Below are 15,908 nucleotides of genomic sequence, written 5' to 3' on the forward strand. Positions count from 1 at the left end.
CCAAAAAAGAAACTTATTTTTCAAGATATGTGTAATGAAGACCATATCAACAAAATTACTGCATTTGTTGCCTTTTTGTTGCTCACTTTTTTTTTCTAGTAATTGGAGCGGACAGCAATAGGGAAGTGATCATACGTCGCTGCGAGGCAAGAAACTGTACACTGTTAGAAGTGAGAGAGGCTAACGGTGTGCTGGTGCCGAGGAAAGCCACAAACTTCTTCCTAGAAGTGAGCTTCGGTGGAAAGGGGGCGCCATTCGTCCGACTCGGCAAGGCCGGCGGGCTTGACTCCAGCGACGAAAATATTCTTGTTTACACTGATCCCAATCCGCCGCATATTGTTACCATGGGTTTCGGGACGCCATACTCAGTGGGGAGGTGGGCCATCAATCGCTTCATCCGATTTGAGGGTATGTAAGCCCATTTGAATTTTAGAGAAGTCATTGCCAAATTGTCATTAATGATAGTACATCATGTAATGACTCTCCTTCATCCAGCTACAGACCTAGTAATAAAGTTGAATGAAGATAGAATGGAGGCAATATAAAGTTCTTCCACTTGATTCATATCATTGAACACGGCACACCTCATCTCACTATACGACCACGATCCTATTTTTCTTTTTTTTTTTCCCCGAACAGCATGACAATGCCGGTTTCCCCCTTGCAGTTTCTTTGCGTAAATGCATTCTGCGATCAATTTGTACTAAGGCGATTTATAATGGACACATAATAGTGTTTGATTATTTGAGTGTAATATCAAAGTTCAAGCTTTGAAGATGTATAAAGTAAAGATGACATAATTTGTTGCTTACTGAATTCTTCAAAACAGCCGATATCATCGAGTTTGTAACTCCAGCGTCGGAGGATTTCGTATTCGGACTGGGTCCTTTCCCGTCCGCCGAGCAATCGCGAATCGAGTTCTCTGTCCAAGCCGACTGTACCGCTGAAGTCGTGTTCACATCACACTCCTCCGTCACTGCAGACAACTACACATTATGTGAGTTTGAATTACACTCAGCCTTTCACATAAATCTTACAAGCACGATTAAAACAAGTTGCCTTGTCTAGCTATCAGACCAAAGCATTTCTCTTGGGGAACCAACTAGCCCAACTACACGTACAACTAAAGCCAGTGGTAAACTATTTGACACTATGTTGTAGAATTCACAGCGATAATCGAAAATAAAACCGACAATGATAAGTAAACATTAATACAGGTTGTACCTGGTCAATCTGATAACGTGTTAGATGAATTTAGTTTACTATTTGCACCGTACAAAAGCAGCTAAGTGCATGGTATTCAGCTTATTTCTGTATGAAAATCTGACTAATTGAACACGGAGGTACAGCTGTATCTCTTGCTTTTTCTTTGAAATCAGTAATTATCTGGGGAAAATAATTCCATCAAAAAAGGTGGGAAAACGTAATGTGGTAACTGAAAATCCGTTTGTTTATACTTAATGGATTCCAGCTATTGGCAAGGAGCGCAATCGAAAGACTGTGCTCGACAAATGTAAATCGAAGGTGTGCAGGTCGCTACACGTGGTCAATACGCCAGGCATCCTGAGCTCCGTAGTCTCAGCCAACTTCTTCCTAGAACTCTCGCGTAGAGATGGGATGTTGTCAGCCCGGCTTGGTCGGGTAAACCTGGTCGGCAACCTCCGTTCCGACAGCTCTACCCTCCTCGTGTTCGAAGACCACGACACGATCCATGTGACCTACGTCGGTTTCCGGACTGTCAAATGCTCGGGGTTGTGGTCGGCATCGAGAGAAGCGACAACAAATACTGGTAGCTCAAATTCTAGTCTCACCCCTGTAGGCTGTATAGTGTTGTTTTATTTAACTCGTCATAATAAAATGTATGTATTTACAGCTTATATTAGATTTTTTCCGGCAGCAGTTTCTTCTGTTCCTATCTGTGAAATTATATCACATATTATGTCATTCTCGTTTGATAACATTATCTGTAATTTCATTTTCCATGGATCTTGTATTACGTCTGTATCACTATTGATTTGATTTGTTATATATATATATTGTATATATATACATATATACATATATATATATGTATACATATGCCACGGAATTGACGAGCAGACGGTTTCCTGTCTTCTTATATCATGCTGTGCTTATGAACCCGGTTAAAAGCCTGGGATGTGCAGGTTTTTATGTGAAGTTCACATTTGCTATAGCTTTTGTACTAGATGTTAAATGCCTTCCGGGCTATCGTAAGCTGGTGTTCTGTCTACACATTAACTAAACACCTCAATAAAATGTCATGTAGCCCCTACAGCCTCACCAGAACATCCGTTGACGACAGCTACAAGGCAGGAAATATTCACTGATGCTTCAGCAGAGCCTTCAAGGCCTCCACAAACGCTTCAAGAAGATCCAGGTAAAAAGAAAATCAATTTCACTTAAATTAGAAACTGATGATACGTCCTGTCACAATATTTTCTAAAGCTTAACACCATTTCATATGACACTGAAGAAATCAGCACGAATCTACACCGAGAAAAAAAAAATCACTAGAGTCTATACGTGAGGTAAACTGGGAATGCTGTAGCAGAAAGCAACAAATGAAAATACAATTATAGATTATAGACCCATCCTCCTTAAGGAAAAAAAAAAACCCAAACCTTAAGGGTTATCAGTGATACCATACGTACTGATCTGCAGACTGAATTTCTAGTTCATATAACTATGAAATCATTCGACCCTGAAATACTGAAAAGATTGTTCTTTTCTTCCCTTATGTGTCCACATTTCATTCTTACATTCATATCTAAAATATCCGTCACCAATTATGATCGCTAAAATGGCAGGCTTTTGTCACTATTTATCGAATACGATGACCTTCTAGTGGACAAGGTTATCTTCGAGACTTCGGCAGAGCTCATCGATCACTACCAATATGCTGTTGGACCAATCGTTTCAGTTAGGCCGTCTCGATTTGAATTCCTACTCCAAGCAAAGTCTGACGCAGTTGTCGCTCTCTCATCTAGTGATTCAGCGGACCACCCGAGTTACAAGATCCGTGAGTGGTTACTGAGTGCTTTCATTCGAACCAACTTGAAACAGAGGTTTCAAGAAGAGCATACAATCGTTAATGTAAAGATGAGATAAATTTGCAATAATCACGCAAGGCAATGATTTAATGAATTATACATCATGCTTCAAATTCATAATTTGTGAAATTGCAAAGAAGATCGTAATAGGGTAGACTTTATCCCTCCTTTTATACATCGGTATGAATAAGTTTTCCTGTAATCCATAAAAGTATAGAAAGTGACGTCCAAACATTTTTTTTTAATCTTTATCCACTGAGACACTTCGTTTTCTGATTCAACGTGAACAATCCCTACAGACATAGGGGCGAACAGAAACAGCGAGACCCATCTAATGCGGTGTTCCTCAAAGTTCTACTGTCCTGCTCGTCTCACGGTCAAGACTCCAAACCTCTTGAAGGCAAACGGTGTCATGAAATTTTTCGTAGAATTGGTTTTGAGCAGCTGCACAAACAAATTGAAAATACGCCTCGGACTTGCCGGTGACATGGTAAACAAGGACTCCGTTATAATGGACTACGAGGATGAGGAACCGCTCAGTGCTGTGATGGCAGGCTTTGGAACCATTGGAGTGGTTGGGCATTGGGTGGTCTATCGTTTCCTGTTTTACTCTGGTAAGTAACCAATGTTTGAGGTAGCAGTGACAAAATTGGAGGAGATTGTGAGCAAAGTGAAATATCAAGATAATGGCAAAGGAAAAAAGGAATGAGCTGGGAAAATAAGAAGAAACACAGAAAAAGAAAGCAATTCAGTATGCTATCGCAACAATTAAAAGACGTACAATGGTAACGATGAACCTTGTCCAATATAAGGACAAGGTTCAAGCGTGCACATCCTTGTACAAGGCTGTACACGCTTGGCAGGATTCCAAAGTATAGGATCCGCCATTCAAGAATCTACGCCTTCAAACTAAACTGAAAATGATATGTCATTGTCATTGATGTACACTTCAGGTATATAAGATTAGAAATTAAACTGGACCGGCGAAGAAAGAGGAAAATTGTTGACATACGCTAACATTCATGTAGGCCTATATAGTTTTTATAGAACTCCTTCAAAGTGCTTTAAGATAACATCGCAGTTTTGAATGATGGTGAAGTTTTAATCTAAAAATCTAGATTATAGAAAGTGAAACAACCATCACTTTCAACACTCAGTATTTTTCGATCAATATGTACGCTTAGTTGCATTCATTAACTTCATCTCAATTATTATATTATTCCTTTTTTTACAGGAACCACGCAAATTACATTATTCAGCACAGGAAGGTACCAAAGCACATACATGGCTGTAAGAAATGAGGAAGAAATGAAATTTTCCTTCAGTGTAGCTGCTCAACAAAACGCTCTCATCGGCCTATCCAACAACCCTGAATATACAACCGGCAGTGACATCATGCATATTCGTGAGTAATAAATATAGTCAATGTCAAGACCAATTACACTGATTGCTTTGACCTATGAGAGTGTATTCATTACTGGTAAATGAGTTTCTGACCAACATAGTGATATCTCATAAATATCTGCGATTACATCATTATTGTATACTTGCTATCAAACATTTTGATTTGAGAATTAGGTAGAATCCCAGCTTCGAGCGAGCGAAGCGACCGAGCCGGGTGGTGGGGAGGGAATGGAGCTGTGGGAGGCCGGGCTGTCTTTCATACTACAGCAGATAAATTTGAAATTGAGAAATTAAATGAGTGAATTTAAGGCTACTTTAGCGGTCCCATTTCAGTGATCATCAATTAATGAGACTGCGAGATAAATTCAGACATTGCCGCACCGTGAATAATTTACAAGTGTCTTTTATATTCTGGTATGCAAACGCAGGGCACATACCGTACGCCAGATAGCTTGCGTTCGTTTAAGCGGCGTTCCCACTATCACGATTGGCGCCACAATTGAAATCGTGGTCTTAATCGTGAAGCAATTGTGATGGTCTTAGTAGATCGTATCATATTGTATCAGATCTTGAGGTCAATCGTGGCAGTCGCGTTAATCGTAGACAATTTTTTGACGGTTCAAACATTTTCTACGATTAACACGATTAATTTTTGATCATTTTTGTGATCATCGCATCAGATTGTCTGGGATCGTATTAAAATGCAGCAAATCGTATCTAATCGTGCTTCTTAATGGTGTTGATCGGGATAGACTTTTTCACTTCCCTGCCGCTTATTTTTGCACGTGTGCCTTTATTTTACTCGCAGATTATATGTATTTTGTATTCCGTGAGGAGGTAGCCTGCATCTTTAGATGATTATTTCCAAACGGTAAATAATTGTATGATTGTGTGGCATTCCATAAGCATTATTTGTAAGGTACATATAATAAATTTGCTTTTAATTTCATGAAATGAAAGTTGTATTATAGAGTTTTTATAGAGATTGCTGTTATCATTAATATCTTATTATTACCATAATACAGACGCACAAAACAGGGGTAATTCCCCGTAATCAAAATGGGGTATTAAATGAGCAAAACTAAAATGGCAATTGTATGTCTGCACGTATTGACTATTGTCAGTATAAAAATGAGAATGATTTCCTGAATCGTGTATGAGTGAGCACACATCAAAGGCAAATGGTTACTTTTTAAAAGTATACTAGAGTATTTTCTTTGTGGGGGGGGGGGGGGGGGTGAAGTACAAATGTATTCTGTTTCTTATGTTTTGTACATGATTATTGTCGTTTGACCCCTTCACATATATTGTGTGACACTTTTCATGTTTTTGTTTTTGTGGTTGATTGAGCACAATTTTAAAGGAAAATGGCTATGGTCAACTATCATTAACTGCAAAATCCATTCAGTTTAGGATTGTTATCAGATAATGCAACCAACATTATACAACCCATGTCGAGAGAGCATAACGAAATTCTATGTCTTCGTTGAGTAAGCATGCACGCTGTAAAGATGGAGCAAGAAATACAAAACTGTACTCTTGATATTGAATAAGGGGAGGGGGTGACACAATGGATGATAGAATAACAACACCTCTGAAACATTCATCAGAATTCAGCAGAATAATTCATATACCCCACAAAATTAACTTTTGTGACTTTTTAAAAGTGTCCATTGTTGTACATGTATAGGTCACTCGTGACCCCACTTTACTCCCGTTATTTTCACATAGAAGTTTGTCAATACGTGCAGTAATATCTCTAAGAAATAATATTGTTTAATCTTTTTTTTTTTGTTAAAAAGTGAAATTATTTTGATTTGGGAAGCTACTTTTCTGCTGTGCGTATATCACGTTTGTTAAACATTGTTAAATAAAACAATAAATCAAGCCAAATCAACCAAACTTTCAAAACGTCGTCATCAACCTAAACCTGTCAACCCTTGCCATCTGTGGATAGGAGGCCTAATCACTCTGCAAAATGTAAGGAAACAATAAAATCCACTGTCTGCCGGACTATAATATTCCCATTCGGGTCCAATCGCACCTTAAATGGGGGTCGCTTTTGATCCCGATCGTTAAAGATATCGTGTCTTATCTCAACAGCCGGCGTTGGTTCGTGTTATTCGTAGGAACGTATCAGAACGTAGCTGCACGTGCCAGATCGGGGATCCCGATCGTAATGATTGTGTTTGATCGGTACCAATCGTGGACTCAATTGGGACAATCCTATCAGATCGTATTTGAACTGGAGACCAGATCGTGACAGATCGTATATGTGAAAAAGACCAATCGTGACCATATCGTAGGGCCTATACTGGCGTACCAACACGTATCGACTCGCATCACCTCGTATCCAAACGTGAAATTTCGGACGAGTTCAACAAAACTTCCACGATCAGTTACGAACGTCCAATCGTGGCGTTCGTAACGGATCGCACGATAGTGGGAACGCCGCTTTATGAGAGTATCATTCGGCGCAGGCGGCGTTTTGACAGAAATGTTCATCTTAACTTGCAGAATATTTTTGTTCGGTGGCAGATTGAAAAAAAAAACAAACACACACACACCATAGATTCTTGAAACAAAAAAGGCTAGGTGATTGAAATCTCTCAAAAGCGGTATAGAGTTGGCAGTTTGTATTGTTAGTATCTGAAGGGCACCGAAAAGGGGAGAGGGAGAGAGAGAGAGAGGGGGGGGGGACGGACACCGTCATACAGACTCATACACCTCCACAAGTGTACACAAATACACAGGGACATACACTATAATTTCGATACATGATTAATATAACCCATTTAAGCTACAATGGATTTTTATGTCTCTCTAGGGCTTGATGTCGGGGATAACAGACGTTCTCTGATCTCAAGAAACGGCGAAGAGATCGTCTCAACGGACTCTCGATTTGGCCACATTTCCGTTGTCCAGAACTCCACATTCTGGGTGAAGGTGGATGGGGCTATTGTGGAAGTGGGAAGAGATGGGAGTGACCATTTTATGGTTGCTGAGCTGAAGGACCCTATACGAGCCAAATACATATGGTTTGCCAGCGGTGACGCAAAGTCTACCTACCACTGGATGTCATACAAATACTTTTACTACAGTTCCATCAGTGGTATGCATTATTAAAAAGATTTTTATTTCGTTTCAACTCGTTTGATTCATGTGTGTGTATGTGTAAGTGTTACATGCGATTGTATAACTCGCGCCGTTTGCATCGCAAGTGACGAACTATTTCTCTCTATTTTTGGTGTTATTCATTGTCTCATTTAGTGCGGTGTTTGAAACACTTTCTTAATAGAATGTTACAATGTTTTGATATTTGCCTCAATCAAAACCAAATAATATGCACCATGATAAAAAGAGTGAAAAGAAGACGCAAGAAAAGTGACGAATCCTAGGCTGGTACTATTTGATGATATTATTTCGCTGCAAATGAACACGTTTTGTTGCTACGTGACATAATCTCGGTCCCGTAATCTTTGTGAACACACCACTCTGTTTTTCTTAAGGTCACCTTGAGTCAACGCATGACGTAGATATCTTCAACGCGCATATCGCGGAGCAGACACAACTGATGGAGACATTCGACTATACCTTCATTCCGCTCGATCAAAATTACTTCGGCAAATACTGTCGGTTTAGCGTGTCGGCAGAAGGTAGTATATACGTTATTCTCACTTCGAAGGAAAGCCAGGAGGACGAGAAATATGAAATAGGTGAGCCATTCACATATCACAAGTATAAGGACGTTGACATCACAGACAAGAAAGTAATCTACTCGTAGTTTCATTAACTTTGTGTTTCTACAGTAATATCAGAAAGAAGAAATCTAGTATCTTCTTCATCATGTTCTTAATACACGCCAACTTGACTTTTCAACTGATTACAATGAAAAGAATATAATGCTTCATGATGTCGTTATTATGACTGACCGGCTATTCAAAGCGGCACCGACCAATCGTATTTATAGACAATTTTCACAAAGTGCAATATATATCATGCCAGTAGAAGGCCTACCAGGTCACTGGCTTTCATTGATATGTCCCCTCATGCATGTGGTAAATTCTACTCGAATGCAGCATTTGAAGGTACCGAGGGCACAGATATCAAGCTACGAAGATGCGGTGACTGCAAGGTCGTGTCCAAAGCTCACGAGTCGCGTGGGTTAATCTCGGCGGAAAATCAGAAGTAATGTATTATTGAACAACTTTCCATCTGTTCCCACTATGTCAGAAAGATATTACAATGCATTGGCGTTCTTTACGCCATTGTAAATCAATTTTCTCTTTGTATACTACCTATATTTTGTGAGTACGTAATGTCTTGTATGTATGCGAGATATCCCAATTATGTGAGGCCTGAGTGTCTATAGTGGATAAGAATCTAATTAACCTGTTGCACTGGGTTAAAACTTACACAAAAACAGGAAAACAGGGTTTTGTGACAAAATGATTTCATATTCGCCCGAAAATAGTGGAACATCGCCGCAACGTCTTCGAGACGTCTTCTTAGTTGAGGAGACGTCTCGGCGACGCGGCGGATGTCTCTACATCGTCGCAGGTAGGTTGCCATCTACCGGGAGACGTCGCGGAAACACCTCCGTGACCAGGTGGAGATTGGAAAAAGAATCACACACACACACACACACACACGCACACGCACACACACACACACACACACACAGTCTCACACACACACAATCGAACATGTTCGATATTCTCGCGACTCCCATGAGACCCGGCTAGTCTCCAAGAGACGTCGCGGAGACGCCTCCACTACCAGCGAGACTCGAGGCGCTACAGGTCGCGATCTGGTCTCCACGCCAATGAGACACTCACTGTGGTCTTACACTCAAAGAAACCTAGCTAGACTTATGTTCTAAATGTGCCTGTATTCATTTTGCCTAGGTGACTCAATGTTTCCCTTTTCCCATTCCCGTTAAAACCATTAGATGGTTTTCTTTCTTTTCCAACAGGCAATTATGGGTCGCCCTCTACGATGGAACGCTGAGCCTATATGAACAACTTTCATCCAATCCTGTATTAGAATGGACGGATTCGGATCAATTGCCTGCGAGCTTTGCAGGGTTTAGCTTGAAGAGTTCTGCTACCTTCACGTTCTATCCTGGTATGTTTAGATCTTAGAGGCGATTACGAGAGCTGAGTGAATAATCAGGACGTGTTAATGTTGTTTAAGTACGATGTATCACTAAAACATACACAATAAAACTCATCATTGGGTTGAAGGATGAGAACATAAAATTACAGAGAACTACATCACCCTTAGCATGGCTCAAATGGTTGACGTCTGTTTGATACTATTTCTGCTTTTATGCTCTTTTATTCATGCATATACATGTATGTATATTATACATGATTTAGGCATACATGATTAATCTTCAACATCCAGTCAATATTCGTAGTGATGTAACACAAATTTGATAACCACAGCTGACTGCACATCCATAACGATTTCCTGATTTCAACATAAAAAAGGCTGATGCATTATAGCAGTACATGTATTTCGATTCCATTTCATCAATTGATCCTAGCCTCCACCTCGGAAAATTTCAACCAGCTCGCCGCTGCTCCGTGGTTCTACGCTATACAGGTGGTCACGACCAAAGAATGGTGCATTACACTGTATGCAGAAGCTGAGCGCGGAAAAGACGTGTACGAGATAGGTGAGCCATTGCTTCCTGTACCGTGAGTCATGGGGCAATTTCCTTTCAATATCTGAATTTCTATATGAGTTGAAGACTTTTGTGCAAAAATACAACAGGTCCAATATCATGTAATGTGTATACACCCTGTGCCCGCTAAATCGACCACATAAGTGAAGCACAATTCCAACATTTTTTTTTTTTTTTTTAAATCTGGTAGCCCCTAAATGGCAATAGAACTGGATATCAAAACAATCTATCTGTTCTGAAATTTGCACCTAACTCATACTGCTGTGCCTAGCTTCATGCTGTAACTCTGCTGATCTAGTCCTGAGGGAACACAGGATTGTCATATAATTTCATGTTACTTATGTGTTGTCTTAAAGTAGCTGTATTCATAATTCATTTATTATTGTTGACCTTTTTTTCTACGGGAGGGGGGATGCAGTGTCTCTTTCTGGTGGTTCTTTAAAAAGTTGTAAAAACAAACAAAAAGTCGGAAAAGCCGAACCACAAAAACTCCGGTGTACGATTAAGGTCTTTGAACCCCCCCCCCCCCCCAAAAAAAAAGAAATAAAAAATAAAAACAAAACAAGAAGCAAAACAAAGCAAACCCAATGAAAACAAAAACACGTTCCGTGACTCTATCTCAATTGCACTTTTCTTGAACTCACTCGTTAAAAATACGAAAAATGTAATTAAAAGTTTGTATTGTTTTGTTTATGAAGTATTCAGGGCAGGTGGTACCTCTCGAAGTGAAATTCGGCGCGGAATGATACCAGTGGTAACCGAAGAGGGCGCTGTATTAGAAAGTGAGGAACCACCTTACTTCTGGTTTGCGGTCGAAGATGGCGCCATCATGGTGGGAATATTTGATCTAGAAACCACCCAGCGTTGCCCTGCATTCCTTGTCTTCGCCGATCCTAGCTTCATTGAAGTATCCTACTTCATCATATCAGCCAGAGATGAGAATGCCAAGTTCAACTTCAGTTACGGTGATGGACGTCTTGATCCGCTGGCCGAGGATGACGAAAAGTGCTCAGCGTAAAATCTTACTTTAGTATATCGTCATGCGCACATTCAATACACGTTGTTGTACTCATTATCGCCAATTTTCATAAGATAGAAATCATTTTGCGATTTAAACAGTATTGAGCAAATAGCAAAGTCAAACCATAAATTCTGCATAGGCAATCATCTGATGTCAATAAAAAGAATCCATTGCAATGAGACCACACTGATCAAAGGAAGTGACGTGGTACCAAGAATAAGCCACTCTCACTTTCTTTTTCCCCCTTATAATAATTTACTATGGTTTACAATGGGAATCGCAAAATATATAGCTTTATGTAGGTCTACCTCTTCAGCACTGGTTCATAATGGCGAATGAGGAATGCTATGCCCTTGGCTCACTATACTTAAAGCAGCACTTCGTCCTGCATACTTTCTTCACGTGTTGAAATTACTGAGGAATTATGTCTCTAGGATTTTTTTTTTTTCATAAAGACTTGCTTTACGAATCGCTTTACGACGTGCGCATCAACTAGGTGTTGTAATGGATTACAATGTATAAAGTTTGTGATTCCTACAAACATGGTTTATGTGAATAGATGACAAGCCGTATTAATGCTGTATAAAGTCTTTTGTTTCCAGCACAAACGTGCTGTGATAAGGAATGTTTACAATGAAAGGTTTACTTGATTAAAAGTAATAAAATCTGATATGACCAGTCCTACCCCAAAAAAACAAAGAAAAAAAAAAACATAAAAAAAACCCTCCAAGTTCCCTTTTCCAGCATCCTCCTAAGGGGACAGGCAAGGTGGGACATCTTTCTTCTATCTTCCTCTTAAACAATTGACCAAAAAATGACAACTAACCCTCCTTTCTGAATTGTACCGAATTTGTTTCGCGGCCATGACAAGTTTTTTAATTTAAAGTAATATCAGAAACTCATTCGAAAAGCCTCATAGGCAGATGACAGTCATAGCAAAAATCGCCAAGTTTGGCAACGTGTTACAATGTTAAGGTGTACATGGCGATTGGTTGGCGCTGGAAAATAAAGAACTCACACTTAGATGCTTGTAATGAACGTTATTCTTTCTCCTCGTTCTCAGAGCTTCAGAGGACCATAGCTCAAGAAGCTGCCAGAAAAATATGAGTGATTGTATGTATGTGGCTGTGATGGTTATTCTTGCTTTTAGTCGATTGTGATTACAATGCTCTATCGATCTTGCTTTTCATGCTGTTAAAAATGCAGGCAATAAAATGGATACATATTTATATTTAAAATAGAATCCGCGAAAATGAAATACTGCTGGGAAATTTCTGTTGAAAGCAGTCACAGTATGAATACAGTATAGCGGTTGTCAAAAAAGGCATTTCAAGACATCTAAAATTTTGATAAATTCCTTCAACTCATTCGCAAACACACACGTCAGGTTATGCCCTCATTTTCCTTTGTAGGGGCCACTGAAAGACACCACTGGGACTAGAAACTCACAACTATGACTGTCCTTCACAGACAGTATTGTATTGTAGACACAGTATTTTGTTGCGTTCTTTTTTCAAGCAAAATGGTACCGATGAAAATATCATCTGGGTCACGAAAAATTTCATAAGAATTCGAATTGCTTACAAATGATATTTAAAATCAAATGCTTGTTTGCTATGCCACGTTTCCTACATGTTCTAGCTTTGAATTTGGCCCAGTGATATCACTCGCGTATCTGGTGTCAAACATTCTGAATGTTACTAGTAGTTCCAAGATTACATCTACAGAAATGATGTCAAACACGAATACTAACTCGCCAATTACTTGCTACAAAACGGTGTTTTTCATATCAATTATGCATGTACATGTATGTCAATACGAAACTACAATTAACGATTCTTGAATGCGTATTTTTTTCTTTTTCGTTTATTTCTATACACTTACATAATATCAATCGAAAGAAAATACAATGTACATGTACTTTGGAAAGATCGGGTAAATGAATGAAAAAGACTTCGTATTTTCGCTTACATGATAGGCCCTAACACAATCTGGAACAGATAGGGGCCTACTCTATGTCATATGATGACTGTTTAACGGAAGATTACACCACATCATGGTGTCCAAGAATAGGCATGATACAGACAGAAGTAACATAGAGCAAGACTATAGAGAAGAATCTGACAATAGAGAAGAATCTGACTATAGAGAAGAGTCTGACTATAGAGAAGAGTCTGACTATAGAGAAGAGTCTGACTACAGAGAAGAGTCTGACTGTAGAGAAGAGTCTGACTATAGAGAAGAGTCTGACTGTAGAGAAGTCTGACTATAGAGAAGAGTCTGACAATAGAGAAGAGTCTGACTGCAGAGAAGAGTCTGACTATAGAGAAGAGTCTGACTATCTTTACATGAAGACAGAAAAAGTAGATGGCTATAGTACGTACAGATCAAATGGACCAGAAAGGGATCAAAAACACAATTTACATTTTCACTTCATGCATAAAAGCAAAGAGGCCACTTCAAAACAACCACTCTTTCTCATAGATCGTACTGATACTAATTTTGCTGTATTTGGTCTCTACGTTCGTGGATAAGTTCCAAGACAGCACTGCTGTTCAGCAGAACAAAGTCAGCGAAATATTTCAATACCATACATGTTACAAATCATTTCGCGAAATTTATTTAATCTTTTACCAAAGTGTGCACAGGTATTCAAAGTCTGTAGAACAAAGTTCCTCCTTGCACAGACTACACAAAATGTGGTAACCATTATGGGTCATCAACTGATATGACAAACGAATGAAGTCCGACTGTTCGTATTAATAAACATCGGAGACTACCACTTGAACTAGTTTGTCGCGAACTGGTATATAAGGACTGACTTGTTTTCAGCCTAAGTTGTATTTACCAGAGACATCACAAAAATGAGCACTTGCCCTCTATGCATTTACATGGTAATGTCTCCGTAACACAACAAATCATTAACAATATTTCATCAAAATATAAATAGATCGCCTTAGCATAGGAAGAGTACATGTAATGGAACCCTGAAAAAAATATATATCTTATTTCCTCAGATACATAAAATATCAAAACTGATGTCAATCGATCAAACTGTCACGATTGATAAGTGTGTCATATAATAAAAAAAAAAATTATCCTTTAGCATAATTGGCTTGTTGCACGAGTATTTGAGGTGCATATTATTTGTAACTCCAATCTGTCTGTCTTTAAGTTCCAAGTTTAATCTTTGGATAACACTCGAAAACTTTCGCAGAATCTACTTCTTTTTTGGAAGAAAACTCACCGTGGCACAAGAGCATGCACCATCAACTATCTACATCTTGAAAAGCAAACGCCAACGTTTTAATTCACAATAACGGTTTCACAAGGCCTATTACCATCCTTCTCAGAAGAAAATGAATTTTGCCACTACTGCAAAGAATGTGGCCAAGAGTGTCCATTTCATATTTGAGTACGATGGTTCAAAATTTGTCTCCTAATTATCAAAATCTAATGTTGATCAATACGTTGTATCCTTCGTTTCGTGGAGGAAGTCGGGCCCTTCGTGTGTGTTTGTGTGCCATTTTGGTTCCTTGTGATTTGATCATTTTGTGACAAGGTAAAAAGCAAAATTTTCCATATTCTGTTCTGTAATTACACAATTTTTCTCACTTTCTTCAGCAGTGCATCACATTTAAAAATAACGCTGTTCATCCAGTAAATTACATGCAGTTAACACGACTTGAACTTACAAATGCAATACATGTCCATTTATAATACTTTAAGCTTAAGTTCGTTTCAACTTGTCTTCCAAAAGCCATATTTTGACAGTTTCGTGCAACAAATTCTGGTAAAATATGCTTATATATCGTTAATACGAATACAAAGCATGCACCACGGCACAACAACTCTTGATCATGCTGACTCATTTTCTCTCGTGAAGGCTGACAGTGAGCCACTAAATTTAATCACATCGTGTGGTTATACATGTACCTTAACCCTAACCAGGCCGGGCTTTTTGGGCTGTTCTGTAGCCGGTGGTGGTGGTGGTGGTGGTGGTGTGTGTGTGTGTGTGGGGGGGGGGGGGTGATTCACCCCCCATAAAAAAAAAAAAATCTAGGCCGTCCATCGCGCAATCGCCATGAAAATTGGTACATACATTAACTGTCGCGTAATCAACCAAACTGTAAAAGAAGAAATTGATTTTGTCCCATTTTTTATATATCATATTAATTAATATGCGTGATATCAAAAATTTTGCACTAAGAAAATTAAGCTAATAGCATCCTAACTTTTAGTGATATGTAGCATTTCTAACAATGTACTTTAAAAAAATCTGGTATCAAAATTAATTTCTTATCTATTCTATTTTATGAATTTCTTGTTTTTCGACCTTATTTTTTTCTGTTTTTTTTTTCTGTAAAATTTATTACAGAACTTATTTTAACTAAGCATAATTATGCTAAAATCAATTATTTTAGCCATTGAAAGTGAAAATAATCATATCTTTTTTAATAAGGCGAGAAAACTCTATTTGCATAGACTTTGTACACTTTGTACGTTTTTGAGCCATTTTCGGTCTGACAAGCATGTATTAAAAGGTCGTGCCGCGTCGTAACGGTATACCCGATTTTCGTGAAAATGGTGTCATAAGATGTGCGAGAGTAAAAAGTCAGCGAGCGGCGCGGTCAAAATAGAAATCGCGCGGCGGAATGGTCGTGGAAAATGTCGGGGGGGTCGATTCATCCTCCGGCCTTTTCAGGGTTAAAGCATAGGA

At 39.0% G+C, this 15,908-nt stretch overlaps 1 protein-coding gene across 1 annotated transcript in view; it reads left to right on the forward strand.

Moving 5' to 3' along the window:
• The window catches only part of LOC140245170 (uncharacterized), a 33,458-nt gene extending 21,841 nt beyond the window's left edge, over positions 1-11,617 (forward strand). Inside the window, exons 17-29 of the mRNA XM_072324768.1 lie at positions 100-408; positions 830-997; positions 1,472-1,789; positions 2,288-2,398; positions 2,867-3,040; positions 3,371-3,685; positions 4,306-4,476; positions 7,303-7,587; positions 7,985-8,191; positions 8,555-8,663; positions 9,451-9,602; positions 10,027-10,158; positions 10,866-11,617. Of these exons, the coding sequence (XP_072180869.1) occupies positions 100-408; positions 830-997; positions 1,472-1,789; positions 2,288-2,398; positions 2,867-3,040; positions 3,371-3,685; positions 4,306-4,476; positions 7,303-7,587; positions 7,985-8,191; positions 8,555-8,663; positions 9,451-9,602; positions 10,027-10,158; positions 10,866-11,185 (2,771 nt within the window). The 3' untranslated portion in view covers positions 11,186-11,617. The remainder of the gene's footprint in view (positions 1-99; positions 409-829; positions 998-1,471; positions 1,790-2,287; positions 2,399-2,866; positions 3,041-3,370; positions 3,686-4,305; positions 4,477-7,302; positions 7,588-7,984; positions 8,192-8,554; positions 8,664-9,450; positions 9,603-10,026; positions 10,159-10,865) is intronic.
• Positions 11,618-15,908: the final 4,291 nt, after the last annotated feature.

This window comes from Diadema setosum, chromosome 22, assembly GCF_964275005.1.
Source record: "Diadema setosum chromosome 22, eeDiaSeto1, whole genome shotgun sequence".
NCBI classification, from domain to species: Eukaryota; Metazoa; Echinodermata; class Echinoidea; order Diadematoida; family Diadematidae; genus Diadema; species Diadema setosum.